Below are 25,607 nucleotides of genomic sequence, written 5' to 3' on the forward strand. Positions count from 1 at the left end.
GTGAACGCACCGGGGCAACGATAGCGCCACCATTTTCCTCCCCTTCCTCCACATCATCAAACCCCCTCGCCCGCACCCTCACCGCAATGCTGCGTGCAGAAAGCCCTTGCCCTGTGTATGTGTGTATGGGGGGAGGGGGGGGGAGGCACATGGATGAAGACGGAGAGAACATCACGAACAGAAAACGCGCAGACGGCTGAGAGTGCCACCTGGTAGGGCGCACACGCATACCCAACAAAAGACGTTCCTTCCTCCCTTCCCCTTATTTATACTATCATTTTTTTTTTTTTACTATTATCTCCCTTCCTTTGTTGTGGCCATTCTCATCCTCCTTCCTCCCCCCCCACCACCACCACCTTCTTCGATCGAGTGCGCATCCGTTTCCGCGCGTGCTCCTCTATGTTTCTCCTCTCCCCCTCCCCCACCCACCCTCCTCCCCCTCTCTCGATCCCCTGCGGACGTTTTTCTTTTCCCCACCCCCTCCTTGCTATCGTGCATTCACCATTGTTTATGGTCTGTCTCTGTGTCTATCTCTGTGCGTGTGTGTGTGTAGCTGTCCTCCCTATCTTGTTGTTGGTTGCTAGCGGCTCTGGCTGTTCCTGCTTGTCTGTCGTTTTAGTGTGTGGGGAGGGAGGGCGAGGGGCTGACATTCTCTTGCTTGTGCTGATCATTGTCCTTCGCATTCATTTTGTTTTGTCCTTTCTTCAGCAGTGTTGTGTGTGTGTGTGTGTGTGTGTGTAGCTGTGTGCTCTGTCCTTTTTTTTGTAGAGGGGCGGCGCACGGCGAACATGAGCTTGCGGTGCGCTGAAGAGGGTGCAGGCGTGCGATCTGATCCCCCCCCCTGTCGCTGACGCGCGCTGGGTGGTCCACGCGTACACGCACTCTCCACTCATGCACACCTACGCACTGATGAGCACAGCGACTAGCAACGCACGCATATACAGAGAGAGAAGGACGCCCACACACGCACCTTCGCCTTGTTTCCTCGGCGTCCTCTAACGGCCGACACCCCCCCCCCTCCCAGATAATCATAAATACATCCCTGTGCAGCACTGTGGAGGGCATAACGATGACGATGTAGGTGTGTCGACCGCGCGTACCTGTGTATGCCGCCCCCTATGCCGGCATCACGTGTCGTCGTCTTGGTGTCACTTCTTCCTCCCGCTTCTTTCCCGACTCCTCCTTCTCTTGGTGCTTCCCTCATTCCCCCTTTTTTCCTTTATATCTACCTGTAACACAGACACGTGCGCTGAACCCCGTCCCCTGCCTCACCCACTCGCCCGCGCGTGTTCACAGAATAGGGACGCTGCGGCGTGGATGAGTCGTAGAATTCAGAAAAGGAATAAGAGTTCATGCAAAAAGAGCTTCAACAGTGCTACTCAAACGGTAGAACGGGTACGCGCATGCATGCGTGGCCATTGTGTCTGTGTGTGTGTGTGGGGGGGGGGGGGGGGGGGGCGCACGCGTTTTTCATGCGGGTGGTAACGTAGAACTGCTGCTGCAACCAGCGTGGACTGTGTGGCCAGGTTGTCCGCTTGTTCTTCGAGCACTGCTTCTCGCCTTCTACTCCTCGTCCTCGTTGTATGAACTGGCGCTACAACACCGCCTATGATGTCCGTAAAGGAGTGCCGCACACGCACACACACACACACACATATATACATATAGACATCTACATATATATATATATACGTGCGAGCGGGGGCTTGGCGTCCGCTCCGCCGACACCAGACCACAAGAGATCCTCATAGATCGACACGACTGCTACTCCTCCCACACCACTGCCACACACGCACTACCTCTGCCTCCCCCCTCCCCTTCTTGATTGTTTCTTGCATGAACCTGCACAGTGTAGGTTCCGCTCATCAGACCCCCTTCCTACTCGAAGCATCAGACCTGTTCAAGTGTGTCTGTGTGTGAGAAAGTGGGTGCATTCCTTTCGCACGTCACACACCCGCAGAGAGGGATAGACGCAGAATCGAAAGGTAAGACTGCCATGCAGGAAGTTCGCAATGTTCCCGTCGCCATCAGTGAGGGCTGCAGAAGTGGCTGCGGAAGCAGCTCGCAGCCCAGTTCCTACTCGATTCAGGCCTTGCTGGCCGCTCCGCATCAGCGTGCCGGACACGCGCCGCGCACTTCCTTCACCTACACCTCGCGACCGTTGTCGAAGGGCGAAAGCACGGGCGGAGCGGCGCCGAACCCCTCGGTCAGTGCCATTGCCCCCCATCACCCCACTGCCGCGGTCACGGCGGTGGCCCCCGCTAAGCTAGCTGAGTCCACCTCTGCTGCTTTCACGGTCGCGGTGTCAGCGAGAGTGCCGGGTGTATCGGTAGCGCAGGAAGCCGGTGTCGTGCGACAATCCGCCACGAATCTCGAGAACGAAGGCTACTGCGTTCCATTACCCCACCCTCCCGCCTCGCTGCCCCCGCTACCGCTCCTGCCATCATCGTCGTCATCCCTGTCGTCGGCGACCCCCCTTGCCTGCTGCGCCGCGCTGTCACGGATGGACGAGTCGCAAATACGCGCTGCCACGTACCCGGCGGACGCCGCGCTGATACTGCAGGCCGGCGCCGGCAGTGGAAAAACCCAGACGATGGCGGCACGCATCGCCTACCTCCTCCAGAGCGGTGTGCCGGGACACTCCATCCTCGGCATCTGCTTCACGCGTCAAGCAGCGGAGACGCTGCGGGGGCGAGTGCGGTCTACCCTTCCCCCCACGCTCACCCGCGAGGCGCACGCCTTGAAGCTCAAGACTTTTCACGCCTTCGGGCTCGAGTGCTTGCGTCGCTTTGGTGCCCTCCAGGCCGACACGCACGTCCTCGATGCGCGGCAGCAGCACCAACTTGCCCGCCGTGTTGTCGACACGTACGCGCAACGTGAAAAGAGCAGCGAGGCCGTGACGGACCTGGTCGACTACGTGAATCGGGTGAAGACGATGAGGATGCCGCCGATTCCTCAGTTGGACCCTGCCCTGCAGGATGCATACCTCTTCCCCTACTACCAAAAGGCTCTGCATGAGGAGCACAACGCCGTGGACTTTGGAGACTTGCAGCAGATGTTTTACGACCTGATCCGACCCGTCCCCGCTACCGCACTGACAGCCTCGCAAGGTTGTGGCGGGGGGCTGGACGAGCAGCAGCCCTCACAGGGCGAACACCAACCCCCGCAACAGCAGCAACAGGGAGGGATGGTCCCATCCGATGTGTGCACCGCGCTGCGTGCCGAGTACACACACTTCGTCGTCGACGAGTTCCAGGACTTCAATGAGATTCAGGTGGAGCTGCTGGCGCTGCTGGCTGGCGACGCGTGTCACGTGACCTGCGTGGGAGACCCGAACCAGTGCATCTACACCTGGCGCGGCGCCATGCCGAACGTCTTCGGGGTGTGGAAGAAGCGTTTTCCTCAGACAGCAATGCTGACGCTGGCGGTGAACTACCGCAGCGACGGGCCCATTGTCGAAGCGGCCAATCGCGTGGTGAAGGCAACGCAGATGGCACACCACCATCGCGAGGAGCGCGCCGTGACGCTCGTGCAGTGCGCCAGCGAGGATGATGAGCTGCAGGCGGTGCCACTGGTGATCGAGCACGTGCTACGCCGTCGCGATGCCCATCTTGGCTACGGTGACATCGCCATTCTCTGTCGCTCCCGTCGGCGGGTGCAACTCTACTGCGATGTTCTGCAGTCGCAGCGCATTCCAGTGCGGCAGCTGAGGGGGATGTCGGTTGACCATCTCGCAAGCATGCGCTCGCTGCTTGCGTTTCTGCGACTGTGTGTGTCGCCGCATGGCCCGGAAGGTGACGCAAACGTGCGCACAGTCCTGAATACCGCCCCGCTGCATCGACTATCGCCCGGGGCGGCCAAGAAATTTCTCCTGTCGCTTGATTCGGTCTGTCAGGCACGGCGCGCGACGGAAGCAGCACGGATACGGTCGTGGCGCCACACCATCCACGTGGATAACAGCAGCGAGGTTGGCGCAGATAACGGAGGCGCACAGGGGTCGCGAAGTGAGGGCTTGCAGCCCGGCGCTGCGCGTACCTCGGTCATCGGCGGTGGTTGCCCCACCGCCACCACGCCTGGAGTCCACCCCGAGTCGCACTCCTTCTTTGCCGTTTTACAGGAGCTCGTGTACCACAACTTTTCCCATGCGCTCTTCCCCAAGCTGGAGGTATCCAAGAAGAACCAGAAGAACATCCGCAGCGTGGTGCGCATCGTGGTGCATGCCAAGGAGCTGCTTGCGCAGCCGTCTTGCGACGTCGAGCAAGTCCTTCGATACGTCCTGCGCGAAGGTGGATACGAGGGTGAAAGCATGGCCGCGGTAGCCGCTCGCACGGTCACCCCCTCAGCAACCACGAGGGGGACGAAGCGAGCGCGTAACTCTGCCGAGGGCTGGGGTAGTGACCGCTGTGTTGACGAGGCGTCCGGGCGAAGCAGCGCTTCGGCGTACCAGCCTCGCGTTGGCGCCCTTCTCATGGAGCGATGCGCCTCGCAGCACAATCAACAGCAGCAGCGCTATACCTCCTCCTCCGCCCCCGCCTCCTGCAGCAGCGCCGGTGGAGGCGACAGTAGGTGGGATCGGTGGCACCATGGCAGCCGGCGATCAGGTGCCGCATCCGGCAGTGACGGCGCAGGCGATGAGGACGTTTTGCCCCCCGAGGAGGAGGCGGCGGTGTGGCAGGAGCAGCGCATGAACCTGTCCGAGTTGGTGCTGCACACGTACCACTCCGTGCAGGAGGCGCTGGAGCGTGAGGTGACGCATGAGCTAGATAAGGAAGGCGGCGGTGGTGAGGGTAGAGGGGAGGAGGCGTCGTCGCGGTCTCGCCCGTCCCAGGCAAGCGGCAACCACAGCAACAGTCGATCGCGGCTGTTTTCCAAGGCAACCGCTGCCGACGACTCGGTCAGCAACTTCAGTGCCGGGAGCACCACCACCACTATGACGGTCATGCAGGCTCTGCGCCCACCCGCCGTGGTGCTGCATCGCGTGCTGGACGAGTTTGTGTCGCTCGTGTCCTCGGACGACTACGGCCCCATGCGGGAGATCGGGAACGCGGACGACGCTGCCGGAGCAGCCGCGGGGGCGGACACGGCTGGTAACGGCGGTCGCCTCCCTACCAGTACCTCGCCACACTGGATCGGAGAGGTCACGGTCGGCACTGTGCACCGCGCGAAGGGCATGGAGTGGCCGGCGGTGCTGCTGCCCGGGTGCTGGGTCGGCGAGTACCCGGTGCGGCCACGCGACGAAGAAAAGCGCGTCTTTTACGTGGGCATGAGTCGAGCCATGAAGCACCTGGTATGCTTCACCGCAGCAGCGCGCGAGGGCAGGCCTGGCAGCGGCCAGGCGGTAACCGCGGCAAGCGTGGTCGACCTGCCCGCGCAGCACTCACAAAGCGGAACGCTGGAGCCGACGCCGTACCTGGCCGCCCTCGGCGACACGCTGGAGCGGGTCAACTACGCCGACCTCAAGACAGCGTATCTGACGGAGCAAGGGTACCTTTAATATTCGCCAAGGGCCGGGCGGAAGGAGGGAAAAGGGGAGGGGTAACGCGTGGAGACCGGACTGTGGCGAGAGGGATCCAATGAGCAAAACAATAACATTGTTCAGGAGGAGAAGAGCGAGTGGACGGCGGTGCACACGTTCAGCCCCCTCCGGCCGTCTCGCTGCAGGCCCCACACCCCCTCTCACCCCTTCTCCGTCTGTTGCGGAAGCTACTGGATACACTTTAGGCGTTCGGTGGGCGTTGGCTTTGTTTTGTTTCTCACTCGCCATCTATGGTGCAAGCAATGCGAAGTAGTCCTGACGAGGTGCTCGAGCTGGTCGTCGTCCATCATCCTTGCCGCCGCCATCACTTTTTCGGCTGACAATGTGCCGCTCCCAGCGTGTCCCTCTCTCTCTCTCTCTCTGTATCTGTGTGTGGCCTCTTCACCTCGTCACCACCTCCGCAGAAAAACACCCTCTCGCGACTTCATCGCCAGTGCGCACTCTCCCCTAAACCTCTCCCCCCCCCTGCTCCTCTGTAGGGCCACTCGCACCACCCAGCAAGAGAGCACGAGGGTGCACTCGTATTATTCGTTACAGCCGTCATCTTTTACATCTCGGCGTTCCCGTGGGCTGTCTCTCTGTGTGCAAAGAAGTTAACGCGACGACATCCATCCCCTTCACCGATCTCGCACCACCACGCGCGCACCCACGCACACACGCACAAAGGCATACAATCGGCGTAGAGCTGGCGCACAGCAGGCAATTGGCACACAGTGACGGTAGCGGCACCATCGTTGCCTCTCTCTCTCTCTGTGTGTATGTATATGTGTGTATTCGTGTGTTGTTAAACACAAGCACGTACAGAAAGTGCCCCCTCCCTCCCACGTTACCAACTCTGACGTGCACACCCCTGCTCGCTGGACAACTTGAGAACCGCACAAGGAAGGAGACATGAGCGCACCGCACTTGAATTCCGTTCGCGCCTGCTTGGCTGGCTCCGGCCACGACGCCTTCAGTGAGCCTGTCACGATCGACCACCTCCTCTCACTCGTGGCGACACCCAAGACCGGGGTGGTGAGTGTCGCCTACGTTGGTACCGCCACCTACGACCTCGCAGAGAGCCAGACGGAGCAGACATCCCTGCTACTGCAACGCGGCTGGACGGTTCGACCGATCCAAGTTGCTGACCCTGCCGTGAAGGCGGTCAACGACAGCGATGTGCATTTTATTCAAACCGCGGCCGATATCGTACTCGTCTCGGGCGGCAACACACTCTACGCGGTGCGGCGGTGGGAAGAGACGGGGCTCGCGCAGCTGCTCAAGGACGCTGCGGCGCGCCAGGTCGTTCTGGCGGGCGGCAGTGCCGGTGCGATCTGCTGGTTCACCTCTGGCCACAGCGACTCCGCAGACCCCGCAACGTACCTGCAGCCGTCGTTGAAGAGGGCGGCGCTGAAGATGGGCCTGATCCCGCAAGATCAGATCTCCAAGACCGAGGCAGAACTCGCGGATCTCAGCACCTCCTGGTCCTACATCCGCGTGCGTGGCCTCAACATTCTGCCGGGGATGCTGTGCCCCCACTTTGATGTAACTCAAGGCAACGGCGTACGACGTGAGGAGGACTTCACCAAAATGCTGAAGCGGCACCCGACCGAGCGGGGCATCGGCGTGGATAACTGGGCGCTGCTCATCCTGAAGGGCGACGGCACGTACGAGAGTGCCGCGCTGCCTGGCAAGACCCGTGTCGCGACCCCAGGCAATGCCTCGCCCACTGCAACGGTACCCGGCATCTTTGTCCTGGATGTGGTAGACGGTGCTATCCAGCAGCGCCGCGTGCCCACGACGGGGCAACTGTCGGATCTCCTGCGAGAGCCGGCGGGGCCAGCGGTGCTGGATCCGTTTGAGCGTTTCCACGCCATGGAAAACCCGACGTCGTCGTCCGGGTCTCTGATGCAGCGTTGAGCTGCGTGGGTGCACGCCGGTCCCGGCGGCACTGTCTCAGCCTTTTGCCGCCGCCTTGGTGACTGGTTGTTCGAGCGAACCAGAGGGACGGGAGCGACCGCTCAGAGAAAGAGAGAGAAGCACATCAGGCAATGCAAGCCAGAATATATATATCTATATATCAGACCTCTCCCACACATATACATACATACGCACGTACATCTACATCCCGCACACCGCCACCTCCCTCCCTGCTTCTCGCTCTCTCTCTCTCTCTCCTCTCCCACACAGACATACATGCGAAGGCGCAGAGAGGGAGCGAAAGAGAGACGCGAGGAAGGCCACAGAGGCACCGCTGTCGCTTGCTTTGTTTTGTCTTTGGGTGTCTGTGTGTGTGTGCACGCGTGTATAAGCTCGAACCCCCCCCCCCGACAGATACCCGCACAGCAGCCACAACACGGCAGGGCGGCAGAGGAAGACAATACCGGGATCTTGGGTGTATCGACGCAAAGAACAAAAGAAAGAAAGATGGGCACGCTGATGCGCTGTCGAGCATGTGGCACGATCTGTGCTTGGAACTTCACGTCACGGCTCTCTCTCTCTCTCTCGACCACCTCCTTTTGCTGACACACACACTTTCCGAACATCTTCGTTGGATCGCCGTGCCTGCCTGCCCACGCGGCATCGGGGTCCTGCAGAGAAGACGACAGCCGCATATCCACCGTGGGCAAGCTGCACTCCCCTCTTTTGATTTGTCTTTCCCGCTACTGACACACACACCAGCAGACACGTACAGGCACGCGCCGTATAAATGCTGCTGTATGCGACGGCCATGCGGGGCAAACACTCCTCGACCTCTTCTGAGGAGACGCAAGTGCACGCCGAGGCAGAGACTGACGCCTCCGCCCGTCTCTCCGCGGCGGCGCCGACGCTGCGCCAGCGGCGAGCAAAGGCCGATGATTCGTCAGCTGCAGACAGCAGCAACGCGGTGGCAGCAGCTTCAAGGGCGCCAGCGCCAGTGAAAACCGATACAAGCGCAGCGGCCGGCCCTTCCTCCCACCCTGCAGTCGCATCGAGTCCGTCCTGCGTCGTTCTCTTCGGCTTCAGTCTCACCGGTGCCTTCTTCCTCTCGATTCTGATAAGCTTCCTGCTGGTGCAACTGTACATCGTGGACGGGCCCGATGTGCAGAGGACCTTTCTCCGCCTGGAGATGGCCGGCAAGGGGCGCGAGTGGTTCCCTGTGTGGATGTCGAACTTCCTTATCAGCACCGTGACGGCGAGCAGAGCCGGTGACGAGGACGGCGCAGTCGTAGGTGGCAGCTTCGGTGCACCCCCCAGTCAACCCCGTGGTCCTGCCCCACCGCCGCTGACGGGGTCCAGAAGCGGCCCGCCACCAGCGCCACAAGGCACCGCGTCGGACGCAAGGTCGCTCACCGCTGCGCAAAATCCGACCCCTGCAGCACCGTCATCGTCGTCAACGCGCCTCCACTGCTACACCCTTGAGGCATATAGTGAGACCTTTCTACAGCCGCACCGCAAGTCGACGGCACCGCCTCTGTTCAGCTGCGGCACGCGCGTTGTCGATCTGCACTCGGAAGAGCGGCGAGAAGTGCTCGCGGCATGCCAGGCAGGCCGTGGCGCGGAGCCACTTCGTGACGGTTCGGCGGATCCGAATCGTGAGGGTGGCAGCCTGCTCCCAACGCTGCGGGTGGTTCTCACGCCGCAAGAGGTGCAGTGGCACTTAGTCGTGCAACCAGCTAACGTGGTCTCGCAGCGTATTCCGCTCAGCCGCGTGAACGACGACTACTGCGACTGCCTGGACGGCACAGACGAGTTGCTGACGAACGCCTGCTCCATGTCTGGCCCTCTCACCCCCGCAGTCGGTACACGCTGGAAGTCGTACCTCGTCTCGAACCAGCCGCTGCGCCTGTGGGAAGCCGACGACGTGATTGCGCAGGAGGACGCCGAGGCACGCGGCTACCCGCTGCAGCCGCGGAAGCTCGGCGACGTTGGGGATCGTCTCTACATTTCCAACGGTCCAGTGCTTCCATTTGTGTGCGCCTGTGGTACGGTACGCCAGCTGCTCGCGCCGTCACTCGTCGGTGACGGCATTGTGGACTGCTGTGCAGCAGAGGATGAAGCTGTGCTTCAGGGCACCCCATACGGCGGCGCTTCGCCGCACCGCCTCCGTGAAGATCCTAACGTGGTGGGGGCGAACGACCGCGCACTGGAAGCGACGCGCGCGGCGATGATAATGCAGTGGAAACAACGCAGAGCGAGTGCGGCGCAGTACAAAACCGCCACGCCCTCCCTGTATGAAGACAAGCTGTACCCGTACCACACCTCTGCCCGCGCGATGCTGGTGGACAAGGGGTACTACTCCCTCTACACCTCACTCGAAGTGCAGCAAGAGAAGCAGGCGGCCGCGGCCGTGCTCGAGCGCATATATGCAGACGGCCACCGCATCCAGCGCCGTCGCGTGCAGAAAGGTTGGGACCGACTGGGCCGTCACCTTGTCAGCAACCGCACAAAGTTGCAGCTGCAGCTCTCGAACGTTACCCGTGAGCTGGAGTCGCTAGAGGAGTACGTGCGCTACCGCATGGGCGAGGCTCGCACCAACGATCCACTCGCAGCTGGTGTATCGGTGCAACAGCTGCAACACCACGCACGCCTCGTGCACATGAGCAACGCTCTCAACTCGGAGATTCAGCACATCTCCCTCACCACCCTGCATCGCGCCTACGGAGACCACTACGAGTACTATCCGCTGATGCGGCGTATCATGCAACTGGAAGCCAGCCATCTCGTGGACTCCAGAGCCCCGACCACCTTGGACGAAGCGACGGCGCAGCAGCGGAGAGAGCGGATTATCACACCCACAGAGGTGGAGAGGAGGAACGCTGCGGCCTACGCGGCCCAACAGCCAGCGCCGCCTCTCCACGTCGACAACATCTCCGTAAGCGATTACGGACTGGAGGTGATGCGGCAGACCTTCGTCGCGCAGCGCTTTGGTAACCACGAGGCACCGCTCGTAGCGCAGCGGCTCGGCCTCCTGCCGAACAACAACATCTCCGCCTACACGCCGGGTGTGTTCAATCGCACCACAAGCCCGTTCCAGCGAGCCCCGGTGATCACGACAGGCTCCTGGCAACCTTATCAAAGCCATCGTGATGGACGGGTTATGGTGATCGCGGATCCGGCGGGGGATGTTCACCTGGCCCGCCGCGCGTGCGTGAGACCAGCCTCGACGCTGTTCCGCGGTGGTGGCCGCCTGCAGTGGCCCACGCGGCACCCCGAGGCACCGCACATGCTGAGCGTCTCCGACGCGATGGAGGCGAAGAAGACCGCCAAAGACAAACTCAAGGCGGCCTCGGCAGGTGAGACGGCGAAGGTCTCGCATGTGTACACTCCTTACCACACCAACATGCCGTCGGTCTTCGCGGTGGACGTGTACACAGGCGACATCCGCTGCGAACATGATCCTCCGCTAACGTCGTCGCAGCACCGCACAGGTGGCGCCGGACGTGACGAGGATGCGCCGTGGCGCCGTGCACAGACCGTGCAAGCTCATGTCACATATCTGTGCGACACCAAGGACAGCATTCTCCACTGGGCAAATAATGGTAAGTGCTCGCAGGAGGTGGTGGTCGGCACGCCGAGTGCGTGTACGGGCTGGGCTTGGAAGGTGGCGACGGAGCGGATGAGGGAAGTTGAGAAAGTGTAGCATGTCTGAGAACGGACAGCTGACCCCGCGGCATGTTCACCTTATATTGGGCGCTTGCGTGTCTTGATCGACACCGCCGCACAAGCATTCCAACACGTGCATCTGCGCCTCTCCAGTAACTGAGTTTGTATTCTTTTGTTCGACCATGTACCATCATGCTCAGGGAGGAGGCTCTTCGAGCCGGACGGCCCCCGCCCCGCCGCCCTACACCATCTTTCTCACGGCTGCGTCGGCGTCGCGCCTTTGTTGTGTTGAATCTCTTTCCTGATGATGCCGGGCCACCTCAGCGCGCGTGGTATCTCAGGGTCCCGTTCCCACTCGTTCTGGGGGAAGCCACGCGCCTCTGCAGCCTGCCTTCTGGTGCTCGCAGCGGGCGCTTAGTGCTGGCGGGCAGGCGTGTCTGGGATGGCGCTCTGCCGAAGAAACCTGCGGCCATGAGGATCGTGTTTTGTCGCAGCCCACTACAAATCGTGTCGACTACTCAACCAGGATGCGCATCCCCACCTACTGCGTTTCTGCTGCTCTAATGCGCTGCGGTGATGTTCGGGGTAAACCAGGGCCTACCCTGCGCTGCGTGCCGCGGCGTTGCAGTGGGCTGAGCGGCGGCAAACAGTATTCGTCAGCCCTGCTCCTTGGCATCGCCGCGGTGCCGCAGAGGCGGATGCGGCTGTGGTTGAGTATGCTTGCACAGCTGCTGGGCCTGTGCGTAGTGGAGTGGACGCGTTGCGAGAAGGCGAAACCATACCCGGCATGCGTCCGTCGCGGCGGTCAGCGCGCACGGCCACCACCATCACCCCCACCCACCTACCCCCCTGCACAGGCAGCCTTCTGTGCACTGTCTTTCCTGGAGCACCGTCGACGTCTCGCTCGACATTCCTCACCCCTCGTCCCTCACCCCCTACCTCTTCTAATCTCTGTGCTGGCGACAACACATGTGTGTACAAGAAGTACGCAAGTGAACAAGCTACACTTGGTACCCGATCAGCACGGCCGGCTGGCGCGACTCTACACACAACGACCCCCGCTCCCTCCCCCCCCCACACCCTCAAATGCAACAGCCTTCCTTCTCACGCGTGCCGATCGGGCTGGACGGCTCACCTTCGAGTGCGTCGGTGGTGGTGTCAGGAGCGGCAGCCGCGAACGCCGCATCCTCAACGACCCGGTCGCCGATCACCACCACGAGTGGAACGTTCGTCTCGCCCTCGGTACTGCTGCGCCGCCGCAACATAAATGATCCGTACTACTTTGCATCCCGTGCGCAGTTCTCGCACCGGCATCACCACTACCTCATCAACCGCGACACCGCCGTCGGCTCGGGCGTCGCCGCAAGTACCCGCTCCCCTATGCGGAGGTCCAAGCACCGTGCCTCCCCTGGCGGCGGCGGCGGCGGCACCGTTTCTCATGTCACCCCAATGTCTCCCGATGATAAGAAGCGCGACGACAGCGACAGAGTCGACAAGCTTGCGCAGCAGCAGCAGGCACAGCAACCGGACGGTGGCCTTGTTGCGATCGAGAACACGCCAACAGCGCTCCGGCGCAGGGCGCAGTACAGCCGCGCCAAGCCGCGCCCCATCCCAAATAGCCTACGCACAGGTAGTGATGCGATCGCCGTCTCCGCCGCTGTGGACACGTTCTACACCACCCCTTTTCTGCAGCTCGCTTTCCGTGAGGCAACCGAGCGCGAAGTTGCGGCGCGGCTGCGGTGGAGCGTGCAGAAGATGTCGTCAAAACTGCACACGGTGCGGGTGGAGGGGTTGAAAGAGGCGACGGCCCAACTCTTGCAATGGACGACGCAGGCCTCCATCGAGTCGGCTGAGCGACAGCAAGAACAACAGCAGCAGCAGACCAAGTCCGATGCGCGTCACACCGACAGCGCAGCTGCAGCCACACCCAGGGGGCGATCCAACTTGATGCTCCCGCCCTACGACGCGGTGCGCGTCGAGGTGTTGGGCGGGTCGTCGCCAGCCGTCGCCCATGGGCACTACCCCCACCACCAGCGCCCTCCCTCCTCTGAGTTGCCGCAGCGTCACGACAACGAGGCGGCAGCTGCCCGCTGCGCAAACGCGTTGCGCAGCCCCTCCTGGGACGTTGTGCAGCACGCGCTGGAAGGGGTGGACTACACGAGCTCAATTTTCAACACAATCCTCGTACCTCGGCTGGAGGTGCGCAATGCCATGAGCACGGGCGCCCCCATCAGCGTCCAGCTGCCGAGTGACGTGGCGCTGCAGTGGACTACGCTTCCGACAACGTCGAGAAGTGCTGTGGGGGCAACGAGCGGCACGGCATCTCAAGAGGCACCACCACCAGAGAACAAACTACTGCGAGCGGCGACAGCGGTCACCTACGAAGAGCAGGAGCTGGCCCTCCGCTACATCCAGGGCACGTGCCTGATACTCTACCACCAGCGACGTTGCTGCGCTGAGGGGTGCCTGCTGTACTACGCGACGGAGGTGTTTCAGTGCATGCGCAGCCACATCGACGCGCTCTTCACATCTCAGCGGCGGGAGCGGGAGGAGCAGGAAGGCGAAGAGCAAACGTGCCAGCGTGGGAAAAGAGGCCTTAGCACGAATCACGGCAGTGTGAGTGGTGCGCGCACGCCCGGCACCTCGTCCGCGACCACAGCAGCAGCCTTCACAGCGGCGTTGCGAGAGTCGGGTCGCTCGCAGGTTTCTGTCGACCCGTCGCTTGTCCGCGTCGTCGTAGCGCTCGTGGACGCTGTGGAGGCCGCCTGTCACTACAACCCGTCGAGCCTACGGCGTTTCGTGCAGACCGGCGGCGTGACGGCCATGCTGAACCTGGCGTACTGTCCATTTATGCCCACCCCGATCCGTGCCGCGGTGCTCAACACGATTAGCGTGCTCCTGCAGCAGGTGACGCCCCTGCGTCGGTATGTGGCAGCCGCGAGCAAGGCACAGGGGACCAGCAACCCCGGCGGTCGCGGCGGTGCTGTCGAGCCGAACCCTGACCCACTCCTGCAGCGCATGCTAGAGAACGCGGTGCACGACAACCCGCTTGGCCGGGATGGGCAGCAGATACCGTACTCCACCGACTTCGGCAGCGCCTCCAAGTTCGACTCGGCGGTGCGGGATTGGTTCTTCGCGAATGGGCTTGGTAACGTCATCGCGTCTGTGGCGCAGCTGCAAGACCTGCGCAACACCTTCCAGCCCACTTCTTTTATCGTACCGCAGGGTGCTGCCGCCGCCACCGCCGTGGCGCACGCCAACATGCTGCGTGAAGGCGAGCTGCATCGAAAGCGGATTGGGTGGCTGCTCGAGTGCATGGACGGACGAGAGTTGCGATGACCTCCACCTTCGAAGCCATTGCGCGAATTCACGCACAGACACGCAGACAGACACCAGTTCGTACATGTGTGCCCATCGCCGCTGCTTGACAGCTGTCCCCCGCTCCCTCCTTCCCCCCCCTCCTCCCACACACACACACACACACATACACACACACCCGCTCCCTCCTGCTCAGCACCGAAAATGCCCACGCAAAGGCGTGAGGAAGGAAGCAACACAAAACAAAGCACAACAAGAGGAAAAAGGCAAAAGCACGCACTGTCTCCATGTTGTCTCTTTTTGTTTGTTTTGTTTTGTTAAAGCTGCCGAACTGCACCCTACCGCACTGTTGACTCCGGTGTTTCCTCGTCCGCAGCCCAACCATGTATATACCTCCCTACATGAGTATATGTAGGGAGGTGTACATATATATATATATATATGTATGTATACACCCCCCCCATACCCCATCTTGGCTCGCCATTTCATGTGGGTGCCCTGAATGCACAGATGGACGCACGCGCGCGAATCGATGTCCATCTCCGTCTCTCTCTCCCTCTGTGTGCGTGTGTGTGAGAGAGAGAGAGTACCATTCCCCTTGTACTCGCTCATGTCTCTCTCCGTTTCCCTGTCTCTGCCCCTGCTTTGCCCTCCTTGAATGGCTCTGGTCCTTTCATGTGTTGCGTTGGTGGTGGAGGTGAACCGCTCCCACCACAAACACGCTCACCCTCACCATTGCACAGCGACCATCGCGACCCACCACCACACCCGCCCTCGTTTTCCCATCCTCTGTTTCCTAGCAAGCTGGTACGGCGCGCAGTGTCCTCTCCGTCCCTGCCTCTCTCCCTCGCCCTTCGCCTCGCTCCGTTTATTTTCTGTCTGTCTGCTTCTCGCGCGGCGTGTGCGCGTGCCTGTGTGTCAAGCGTTTCCTGTCTGGTGTGGTTTTGGCTTCTCTCCGGCGCTTACAGTCCCTCAGGGGAGGGCCCCAATACAATACAATACATATATATATATATATACATCCATATATAGTTCCCCTCCCCCCCCCTTCCTTCCTTCCTCCCAGCCTCATCCGTCGCTGCTCGATCGTTGTTGTTGTTGTTGCTGTCACGTGTCATCGAAAAAGAGACGAAAGCGGGGAGAAATAGGGAAGAGGGTGTTCGGAGGTGCGGTCGCACAGCGGCGGTGCGAGCGTGATCAACGAGAGCCGGGAAAGGCGCGGCAGAGGCAAACCTGCAGACCGCACACGCACGCTTCACCTCCCTCCTCCTTCAGACTCACCACCCCAACCCATTTCCCTTTCTGTTTGTGTTGTTGTTTTGTCGCTTGCTGGTTTTTTTTTCAAGTCAACGAGCCCCCCTCCCCGCCCTCTCTCTCTCTCTCTCTCTCTCTCCTTCCTCCTCATTGCGTTACCCGTCTGCCTGTCTGTCTCCCTTTGTAGGGAGTCCAGTGGCGAAGACGCCATCACCCACTTTTTTGTGTGTGCGCGCGCGCTTCGGCCCCAACGACACACGCGCACACACGCACGAGAGAGAGAAAGGGGGGCGAAAGAGGTGCCTCTACGCCAGCAACGTTGGCTGTCTGTTCCTTGCTTTGGTTGATCTTTGTTTTGTGTCCCTTCCCCCTCTGTACACGGTCGTATGAACAGCCTGCAGACGCCAGTCGCTGAAGCTGCCGTGGCGTGCCTCCGCGTTCTGCACTGTCTCCTGCAAGACGAGGAGGTGACGCTGGCACAGCTGAGCTACCTTATCGAGAATGTGCACGATCCGTTGGCCCACGTGTGTCTGCCGCCAAGCCAGCGGCCCACGGCTGTGCCCGCTCTACAGCTGAGCTCGCCATCGGCCAGTGCGTTGAACCGCTACAGCTCTCCCGGCAAGCACGCACATTCGTCGGCGCGCTCGACAATGGCGGCCGCGGCAGCGAATGAGGTGAAAGCGCGACGGCTGCCACCGCAGCCCGCCGTGGTCGAGACGGCGGCGCCTGCGCAGAAAGAGGCAACGCCGCCCAAGACGGCCAAGTCGACTGAAAGGATGCACCAGACATCCAAGAAAGCTTCGAGAACAGGTGAGGTGAATGCAACAGCCTCCCCGTCGTCGACCAGTAGGGCGGAGGCACGCGTCCCGCTGACCCTCAGTCGGTACTGGGCCATCTTCGCCAATCTACCTACGCTGTATACGGTGCACCTCACCCTCGTGCAGCAGCTCGACAAGGTCCTTTTACGACTCACCCAAATTGTGGATGAGCTGCATCCAGCGACGCAGGACACTGAAAACGGCGGGGTGCTCCACTCCTCTGCCGCCATGCCTGTCCCCGACGCGGCCCTCAACACATGCAAGGACGTTTCAGCCCTTCGTAACCCTTCCGCCAGCCCGGCTGCAGGCGCTCGCAGCGTCTACAACGAGATCGGTGCCATGGTTTGCGAGTTCTTCGGGTCTGATCTGATGAAGCACTTCATGGCGGAGCACATGATGTACACGGTCAAGTATACGCAGCAGGGAGCGCCGCAGCTGCTGCGGTTGTCGCGACTGTGGCGATGGTGCGCAGAGCCATCGGGGTCGTCTGGGGTGTCGGCGGCCTCCCTCACGCACCTGTCGGAAATGGACCGGAAGATGATTCTGGAAAATGATCTCTTCTTGGACTTTCTCTGGCGCTCCTTCGGACCATCCGGCATCCCAGCTGATGATCGAGTGTGCATACCAGCGTCCATGGAGCTGAAGCAGTGCACCGCGGCGGGCGGGCAGGATCAGGCACTGTCGCGGGCAAGAGCACTGGCCGGTGGCAGCGGTGTAACTCGACGCTCTCGCTCTACCGCGGCAGCCTCGTCCCCTGCAGCCCGCCTCCCTCCTATCCCAGCGATGTGGGAAGGCTTCCACACGCTCCTGGTGCTTCTTGCCACCCCGCTAAGCATCCTGCGCCGCTACAGCCACGTGGCACGGTGCCTAGTGGAGAGCGGCGCGCTGCTGCCGAACGACCGTAAACGGCTGCAGAGCTGCTTTGTCAACGTCGCCGCACTGCGCATCAGCGAGGAGACGAACCTTGTCATGGAGGAGCTCTGTCTGCACGACGTAAGAGGCATCATGGCACTTATGGATATCCCGGGTGCCTCGACGAACAGCGGAGGGGCCGGTGTTGAGCCGATCAACACCGGCGCTGTTCCAGCGCTCTCCTCCACCGGAGCACCGGCGAATCGCAGCAACCGCGTCCTTATCCACTACGGTCGTCTTCTGAAGCGCTTTGAGCGCGGTCGGCACGAGCGCCTCATCTTCCTCTTCAGCGATTGGATGTGCTACGCCCAAGAGAGCAGCAACGGTCGCTTCCGCGTGCGTGGCACGATTCCGCTTGCAGGCCTGCGCGTGGTGGAAGCGTGCGATAACCCGTCGATGGACATGGTCAACTGCTTCGAGCTCGTCGCGCCAAGCCTTTCAAAACGTATCACCCTCTACGCCGCCTCGCCCGAGCAGCGGGATCAGTGGGTGGACGCAATCCGCTACACGGTGCGGCGGTTTGAAGGACAGCGACAACGGCAAGCTGCGACGAACGGCTCGGCGCACAACAGCAACACGAACATGGCAGCAGGAGACGGGGGCATGCCGAGCGCGATGCGGCCTACAGCGCCGATCCTGATACCCAAATCCCGGCTGAGCCGTCAGCGACACAACGACATCAAGTGGCAGGCGTACGGAAACCTCCAGCGGCGCACGGCGGAGATAGCGCCGCAACCCTTGCACATGATCTCTGGGGCGGCCCGTGTTCCGTTACCCGCCACGGCAGGTGGGCCGGTGGGCGGGTCGTCGTCCTTTCCCGTCTGCCACTCTCCGCCGCCGGCGAACGTCCCGTCCGGTGACCCCTCGCCCAACAACAGCGCCGTCCGCCAGCGTTCCCGTAGCACTCACTGGCACCTCGACTACAGCGTCAAGTCCTGGTCGGCACGCACATCTGTGCACCGCCGCATCCGCAGCCAGGAACTTATCGCAGTGCATCAGCAGAAGCTCGCCGCGTCCTCATCCCACATCGCTACACCCACCAAAACCGACGGTGCCCCGCCAGGGGGCGGCGGCGCGACGGTCGAAAGCAACTCCAACCTGGGCCCCATAGTCGTCCATTCCCTCGACACAGGCAACATGGACAGCACCTCACCGGTGCGCGAGGCGGACAGAAACGCACCACTACAGAGGCAGCATTCTCGCCAGGCCCTCTCCCCTGTCACATCGACGGCCGCCGTTGCCGCCTCTGCTGAACGGCGCAGCAGCAGCTCCCTCCACGCCTTCACTATCGACATCATAGTCAGCTCAAACCGCGGCGGTGGCGGCTCCGGCGTCAGCACCCCGTTGCGCCGTCCTGTATCAGAGCGCTTCGAGGCGGCCAACATCAGCAGCCGCGGAGGAAACACTCCCCACCAACCGCCGCAGGAGACTTTCGCGCCTCCAGAAAAAGTGGCACGTCACCCTGGCGGCAGAAGAGTGGCATCGCCGCCGTCTTCGCTGGAAAGCAGCAGCAGCAGCAGCAGTGGCGTGCTGGACAACGTTATCGGCAGAGCAGGCCCTCCGGCACTCGTCACGGATGGCGTACCGGCTTCTGGTGCGCCACCTTCAGCTTCTGCGGGAGCACAGGCCTGGAGTCGTGCTGACTCGGGCCCGCCCAGCAAAAGTATCGTCTCAGCAGCCGAGATCCCGCCAACGTCGCCCATGGTCGTCGAGGAAAACAACTCAGGTGACTCGCGACCGATCACCGCTGGCGACCAAAGTGCGAGCGGCACGGGCAGTGTCATGAGTGCTGCTGCCCCGCTAGAGGAGAGCGTCGACGGTGGCGCAGAGGAAGATGACTCGGTGACGGCCACGGCCGTCGTCACGGCGTTCCGCACCCCCGGGGTCATCTATCACCGCCTCATGACGCCCACGTCGCCTTTGGTGATGAAGTCCAGACCCGCGGCGGTGCCCCGAGAAAACAGCGACGTCCCGAGTCCTTTCAGGCCCATCAGGAACTCCTCAACGGGCTTCGACGCCAATGTGCGAAAGACGACGGTGGCTGCGGTGCCGCTGCAGAAGACAGTGGTACCCCGCCACGTGGACCCCATGAAGAAGGTGCCTCACGGTGGCAACAGCGACGACGGCCCGGTGCAGCCGTGAAGCTGAAGCGGAAAATAAAGAGGAGGGGAGAGGCCTGCTTGCTTGTTTGCCCGGCTCCTTGTCATCCGCGTATCCTGCCTTTCCTGACTCCACCCCACTAGCACCGACACAAGCACACTCGAAGGCCAAACGACGTCTACTCTCTGTAACTTCTACCCTGGCACTGTCTGTTCGCCCACTGCCCATGTGTGTGTGTGTGTGTGCATGAGAGTGTCTGAGTGAGCCATGCACCACCACCTGCGAGAGGAAAAGAAGAGAGGCTGGCAACGTGGTTCGATCTCTCACAGCGCCCGCAGGCATCCCCGTCACCAAGTGCCTCTCCCTCCCTCTCTGCATACGCCACCTATTTAACCCTCAACCGCATTCCGCGCCATCTCTCCGGTGACCCTCTCACTACCACCGCGGCAGCAGCAGCAGCATATCTTTATAAAATACAAGTCAGAGAAACAAGCGGGCCCAGGACAAGGACGACAAGGAGCGAAGGGAGTGGGCAAGAAAGACCGAGCGAGAGAGACACACAGCGACTCGCAGCTCTTGGTTGAAAGGGGCTCTTTCCCTTGCCCTCTCTGGCTCTCTTGCCCTCTCCCTCTTTACCACGTATTTTGTCTCTCTCGTACCCCGTCACACGACGTCATCCGCTCCTCGACAGAACTAGAGGTGGTCTTTGGCAGATGATGGACTCTTGACACCTGCACCCCTCCCTCCTCTCGCTCTTGCCCCTCTCTATGTATTTCCTTTACGGGTAGCAACTCTTGCGCAGCCACATCAGCGCACACGTACAGGGCGAGAACGAGCGAGAGACGTGCACGCGTGCGTGCACGCTGCCCGTCTCTCTGCGCGTGTAGTGCACCTCCCCCCCCCCTTCTGCTTCCCCCTCCCCCTCCCCCATCTCTTCTCCTTCCCTCCCCCCTTTCCCGCATCTCCACCCCACCCAACCGGACCACCACACCTCTTTCCCTCTGTCTCCCTCCGCATACACGTAGACATACACACAGTCACATACACACAGTCACATACACACAGTCACATACACACACACACGTGTGTGTGTATGTGTAGCTCAGCCGCGAGAACGACAGAGAGGCGAAGGCGCCATGTTGATGCTTATATTTGGCACCTTCATTGGTGCCATTGCCCTTGTAGGGACCTTCATGTACATCATCATCATGGGCCCGTCCAGGTGTCACCGCGACGGCGTCGTTGGCAAGCTCCATCGCCTTCTCACCAGCGTCCCGCTAAGCGTATGCGGGTTCTGTGTGAGTTGCTGCTTCGGTTGTGATCAGCGCAAGGGCCGGTTGTGCTGCAGTCGTTGTGCAGAGCACACGATCCACGAGCGTAACTGGTTCATGGTCGTCTTTTATGTCGTCCTCGTGTGGACGGTGGAGGGTCTGTACCTGCTCGTCTCCCTGCCGCGGCTCAAAGCATCCATCACGTCGAAGGCGGTGTCGTGGGTTCTTGTCGTGCTCTCCGAGTTCCTGTGGACCTGCGCCACTTTCTCCGACCCGGGCACCGTGACGGCGGAGGCCGACAGGGCGGCGCAGCGGCAGCAATTTGCGACCAAAGCCGCCGCCGGCGCCAAGAAGAGGCCCTTGTCGCGTGAGATGGCAAAGCGCGGGGCTGGTATCGCCGGTCAGGGCACGGCACCAGGCAACTCCAATGCCCGCCGGGCCTTCCTTTTCTCACCAGCCCAGGAGTTCGTGCTGAACCACCGGTATATTGTGGACGGCATGGTGTACGCCATCGCCTCCGATGAGGCGACCGCGCAGCTCACGAGGGCGGAAAAGGAGTACACAAGCCCGACTGTGGGGAAGCCCGTCCAGCTCGGCCAGAGCTGCACCAGCTGCCATGTTTTTCGACCCAGCCGCAGCAAACACTGCCGTCTGTGTCATCGGTGCGTGCGCCGGTACGACCACCACTGCCCGTGGATCAACAACGACGTGGCGGAGCGGACAACGCGCTATTTCCTCGGCTTCCTTCTGTGCCACGCCATGTCCTGCACTTGGGCCTGCATCGACCTCTTCCGCAACATTCGCCAGTTTCTCATGACACACCACGCCTGGGGGTGGGTTCTGCGATACCCGAACGGCCGCACTGTGCCGCTGAACCTCTCCCAGTACCTGACGATCCTCGTCAACTTCCACTTGCTTGAGGCGTGTCTCTTCTTCTTCGCCTTCTTCATCGGCCTCGTGCTGTACGGGTTCTGGGGCTATCAGATGACCTTTGCGGTGGCGAACCTGACAGTCAACGACCTCAACAAGATAGACGACACAGTGGAGTTTGTGGTGACGCTGCCGACGCTGGATTTGGTATACCGTGAGTCACGCAAGGTGCGCGAGCGCCTCGAACAAGTAGCCGAGCGTAAGCCCAAGGCCCTTCTGGCGCTTACGGCGCCCCCGCCACCCAAGACAGAACCCGGGTACGAGGAGGGCGGGAAGGAGAACCTGGCGTACCGCAAGCGTGCTAAGAAGATGCTCACGGAGGACCTGAAAGGGTTGTACGACCGCGGCGTTTGGCGGAACTTGATGGAGATCTTCTTGCCTTCCGCGCCCCTGCGCGACTCGGCTGTCCTTGCCAAGGCCACGGCCTGTGTACTGTAGGAACTGGGCGGCGCCGGCGCTGATTGCACGATTTATGGGGGGGTCCTGTGGGGAGTGGGTGTACGTGTCCGCCTGAGAGGGAAGGTGCGCATGCGAGGCACTCGCGCTGACGCCGGGCAGAAAAAAAAATGAAAACCGCACAGAGTATCGCCGCCTGTTGTTATTTTTTGATGTTGGGATGGAGGTGTAGAACACGGGTTACCAAAATCGTGTCCCGACTTTCCTCTCTACACCGACCCTCTCCTTCTCGACACACACACACACACACATTCACGGCTCCAACACAACATCCCCTCCCACCTTCAGGTGCGCAAGTGCGAGGCACATGCACACATGTACGTGAACATGGAGGTATATACACACAAACATATATATATATATGTATGTATGTGTGTGTGTGCTGCCCTTCCAACACCAGAACAAACAAAAGAGGGGTGGGGCCACCACCACCACCAACACGCGCACCTCTTGCGTGCGTTTTTCTCCCTGCTGTAGCCTAAGCCTCTGCGTGCACATACACACGCACACACACACACACACACACACACACACCGAGCTGTATCACGCATGAATAGTGCACAAACCTTGGTGCGCACAGCTCCACAAAGGTGTAGCTGCGCGTCGGCGTCGTGCTTGTGAGCCTGAGATGTCTTCGATCACTCGCCCCCCCCTCCCTATCCTCCTCATCTCTCTCCCCTCCTTGTTCTTCTGTGCTGACCCCGGAGCTACTACTGCTTGGGGGCCCCACAGCGGTTGCTCGCCGTTTGTACGCGTGTGTGTGTGTGTGTGTGTGTGTGTGTGTTTTGCATGTACGTACGCGTGTGCACGTCCGTCCGTGACTGCCAAGAGGCCTGGATTCCTCGACTCTACAACCACAACGGCCGCTCGCTCTCCTCCCTTGCGCCAGCGTCCGGCGCTCACACGCGTGAGTTTGTGCATTGCTGTCGCCTCCCCCCCCCCCACACACACACACTTGGTCTATCACGCTTTTTCCTCTCTCTCTCTCTCGTCCTCCTGTTGCTCCGGCGTGTGTGTGCGTGCCCTTCTCGTGACCCGGTATCGATGACCACGACTGCCTCACCTCAAACGGGATCAAGCCCCACCGTCCCTACACCTGTGGCACCGCCCTCGATTGATGAAGCACTGTCGTACTGGATTGGGCTCTCGCGCCTCATTCACCGCGTCTGCGTGACGTCCGACTCTACACCGTCCGCTGATGAGGGCGAGCCGTCCACCTTTACTCGCTACGCCCTTCACTGTGTGCTGCTCTGCTGTGGCATAAAGCAGCATCGCGTTCGACAGACCGCCGACCACATGCTTGCACAGCTTCTCTCGGCAGCCTACACCACCGCAGCCGCCCTCACTGGGCCAGTCGTCTTGCTGGACAGCGAATCACCGGCATCGACGCCCTTCCGCTCACCAGTGCGTCAGTTACCCGTACCGTTGCCTGTTCTCGTGGCGGACTGGCTGAAGCAGTCCTCTGCTGACGATCAGAAGGCGTCCCAGCACAACCGCTACTGTCTGCGGGTCCCCGCCGTCACGTGGACCAGGAGCATCATCAAGTGGTTGGGAAGTGAGCTGCGAGGACAGATGATTTCGCTGAGGCCGCTTTCCCGGTGGAACATGGTGTGCGCGCAGCAGTCTGGACGCATGCCTGTAGTCATCTTTGTCGGCGGCGCCAGCGGCGCAGGGAAGAGCACGCTGGCCAGCCTGGTGGCGAGTCAGCTGCGCGTCCCAAACGTGCTGTCTACCGACACAGTGCGTCAGGTGTTGCGGGCGCGCCTGTGCGGGCACGAGGCGCAGTTTCCGGCCCTCTTTGTGTCCACGTATGAGGCGCACAAGGTGACGGCAGATGACAGTCACGCCTCCGCGGATGACGGATCTGCAGTGCCGCATGCGCAGAGCGCCGACGAGAACGCCATCGTTCAAGGGTACGAGGCACAGTGCGAGCTGGTCCTCCGCGTCCTCGACGGGATGCTGGCGCGCCTCCTCGCTCGCCGCGAGTCGATCGTGGTGGAAGGGGTGCATCTGCTCCCGCGATATCTGGCGGCGAAGCGCGCCGAGCTTCTCGTGTCGCGTGTGGCCTGCGTTCCTGTTCTCGTGCGCATCCCCAAGGCGGACAGTCACCTGGAGCGACTCTGCATCCGCGCACGCGGCATGTCCATGCGGGCGCAAAACAACAAGTACATCGCCTCCTTCAAAGCAATCCGCGCCATCCAAGCTCACCTGGTCGACAGTGTGGAGGCGGCGTCGCTGCCGGTTCTGGTGCTGTCAAACACGAACATGGACAAGTCCTTCACCGCGCTCCACCACACCTTGTTGGAGACCATGGAGTACGCCGCTGTGCACGGCTGGCCTGCGGACGCAGCAGCAGCGGCCGACGTCCCTCTCACTGGGCTGGTCTTCAGGGCTGTAAAAGACAGACTTGTTGCGGTGGTGCGGCAGCGTCGGTGGCGCCGCAGCGCCACCAATGACAACATCAGCACGTCGAGCGGGACGGGTGCGTCTGCGCCGGGAGACGAGGAAAAAGGGGGCGTGGCAACGGGTCCCTTCAGCGCACTCGTACTCGCACCCCACGCACGACCGCCAGTCCATTCCCCGGCGGGCAGCAGCAACGGGGCAGCGCCGCGTGCTCGCTCTGCAGAGCTGCTGGGGGTGGTACAGCGTTGCCTTCTTGAACAAGGCTTGCGTTATCACTCTCGCACCAGTAATGCTCAGGTAGATGCCGCAACGGTGTATGGTTCGTCCGGCGTGCTCGGCGCGCGGGACGCCAGCAGTCGCTTCCACGCACACGTCGTCATACGCCGCTCTTTCACCATCGCGGCGAAGTCGCACATCAGCATGACCGCGTCGTCTCACCTTCCGTTAGACAACCACAACGAGGAGTTCGACGAGCTGGAGATCCCGTCCCTGATCGGCTCATGAAGGTGGTTTGATTTAACTCACACGTGCACACGCGAAGAAAAGGCGAGAGGGGAATGTCACGCATAACGCCGACTTTTCATTGCGCGTGGTTGTCGCTTGTGTGCTGCTCATCACACCCGCACAGAACCGACGGCATTGTCATCGCTTCCACTGCTGGGATTTCTTCTCCACCGCCACCTCTCTCTCTCTCTCTCGGGGTGTTTGTACGTGGAGAGGGGGACGGGGCGGGGCGGGAGGGCTCTGTTCTGTGACACACACACACACACACGTGTGCCTCCCTCCCCCTCCCCCGTCGTCGTCACTGCGCCTGTTGCGGCCGCTACCGTGTTGCTTTGTCCTCTTCAAGGGGTGTGTGAGGGGGTGTCTCCTCCTTCCCCTCCCCCCCCCACCCTCGACTTCTTCCACCAACCGCCAACCCTCCACGTCTTGCGGATCGCTCTGGATTGACCGTGATGACGGTGGCAACGCAGCCGCGTGCGCGCTCGAGGAGGGTGGGGGGCGGACCTTTTCTACACTGGCGACATGCGCGATTCAAAATTA

At 61.5% G+C, this 25,607-nt stretch overlaps 7 protein-coding genes across 7 annotated transcripts; all 7 read left to right on the forward strand.

Moving 5' to 3' along the window:
* Positions 1–2,503: 2,503 nt before the first annotated feature.
* LMJF_09_0590 (putative ATP-dependent DNA helicase) lies at positions 2,504–5,494 on the forward strand (the record flags this gene model as incomplete). The annotated part of the gene is made up of 1 exon (XM_001681181.1): positions 2,504–5,494. The coding sequence occupies one exon, from the start codon at positions 2,504–2,506 to the stop codon at positions 5,492–5,494; it is 2,991 nt and encodes a 996-aa protein (XP_001681233.1).
* Positions 5,495–6,427: 933 nt separating this feature from the next.
* Positions 6,428–7,435, forward strand: LMJF_09_0600 (putative serine peptidase family S51, peptidase E; the record flags this gene model as incomplete). The annotated part of the gene is made up of 1 exon (XM_001681182.1): positions 6,428–7,435. One exon carries the CDS (start codon positions 6,428–6,430, stop codon positions 7,433–7,435), a length of 1,008 nt encoding a protein of 335 aa, XP_001681234.1.
* Positions 7,436–8,624: 1,189 nt separating this feature from the next.
* LMJF_09_0610 (conserved hypothetical protein) lies at positions 8,625–11,138 on the forward strand (the record flags this gene model as incomplete). Its single annotated transcript, XM_001681183.1, has 1 exon — positions 8,625–11,138. The coding sequence occupies one exon, from the start codon at positions 8,625–8,627 to the stop codon at positions 11,136–11,138; it is 2,514 nt and encodes an 837-aa protein (XP_001681235.1).
* Positions 11,139–12,481: 1,343 nt separating this feature from the next.
* Positions 12,482–14,440, forward strand: LMJF_09_0620 (conserved hypothetical protein; the record flags this gene model as incomplete). Its single annotated transcript, XM_001681184.1, has 1 exon — positions 12,482–14,440. One exon carries the CDS (start codon positions 12,482–12,484, stop codon positions 14,438–14,440), a length of 1,959 nt encoding a protein of 652 aa, XP_001681236.1.
* A 1,619-nt stretch (positions 14,441–16,059) lies between these two features.
* Positions 16,060–19,545, forward strand: LMJF_09_0630 (conserved hypothetical protein; the record flags this gene model as incomplete). The annotated part of the gene is made up of 1 exon (XM_001681185.1): positions 16,060–19,545. The coding sequence occupies one exon, from the start codon at positions 16,060–16,062 to the stop codon at positions 19,543–19,545; it is 3,486 nt and encodes a 1,161-aa protein (XP_001681237.1).
* Positions 19,546–20,639: 1,094 nt separating this feature from the next.
* Positions 20,640–22,142, forward strand: LMJF_09_0640 (conserved hypothetical protein; the record flags this gene model as incomplete). Its single annotated transcript, XM_001681186.1, has 1 exon — positions 20,640–22,142. One exon carries the CDS (start codon positions 20,640–20,642, stop codon positions 22,140–22,142), a length of 1,503 nt encoding a protein of 500 aa, XP_001681238.1.
* Positions 22,143–23,204: 1,062 nt separating this feature from the next.
* LMJF_09_0650 (conserved hypothetical protein) lies at positions 23,205–25,067 on the forward strand (the record flags this gene model as incomplete). The annotated part of the gene is made up of 1 exon (XM_001681187.1): positions 23,205–25,067. One exon carries the CDS (start codon positions 23,205–23,207, stop codon positions 25,065–25,067), a length of 1,863 nt encoding a protein of 620 aa, XP_001681239.1.
* Between the last annotated feature and the right edge of the window lie 540 nt (positions 25,068–25,607).

Source organism: Leishmania major, chromosome 9, assembly GCF_000002725.2.
Source record: "Leishmania major strain Friedlin complete genome, chromosome 9".
In the NCBI taxonomy this organism is placed as follows: Eukaryota; Euglenozoa; class Kinetoplastea; order Trypanosomatida; family Trypanosomatidae; genus Leishmania; species Leishmania major.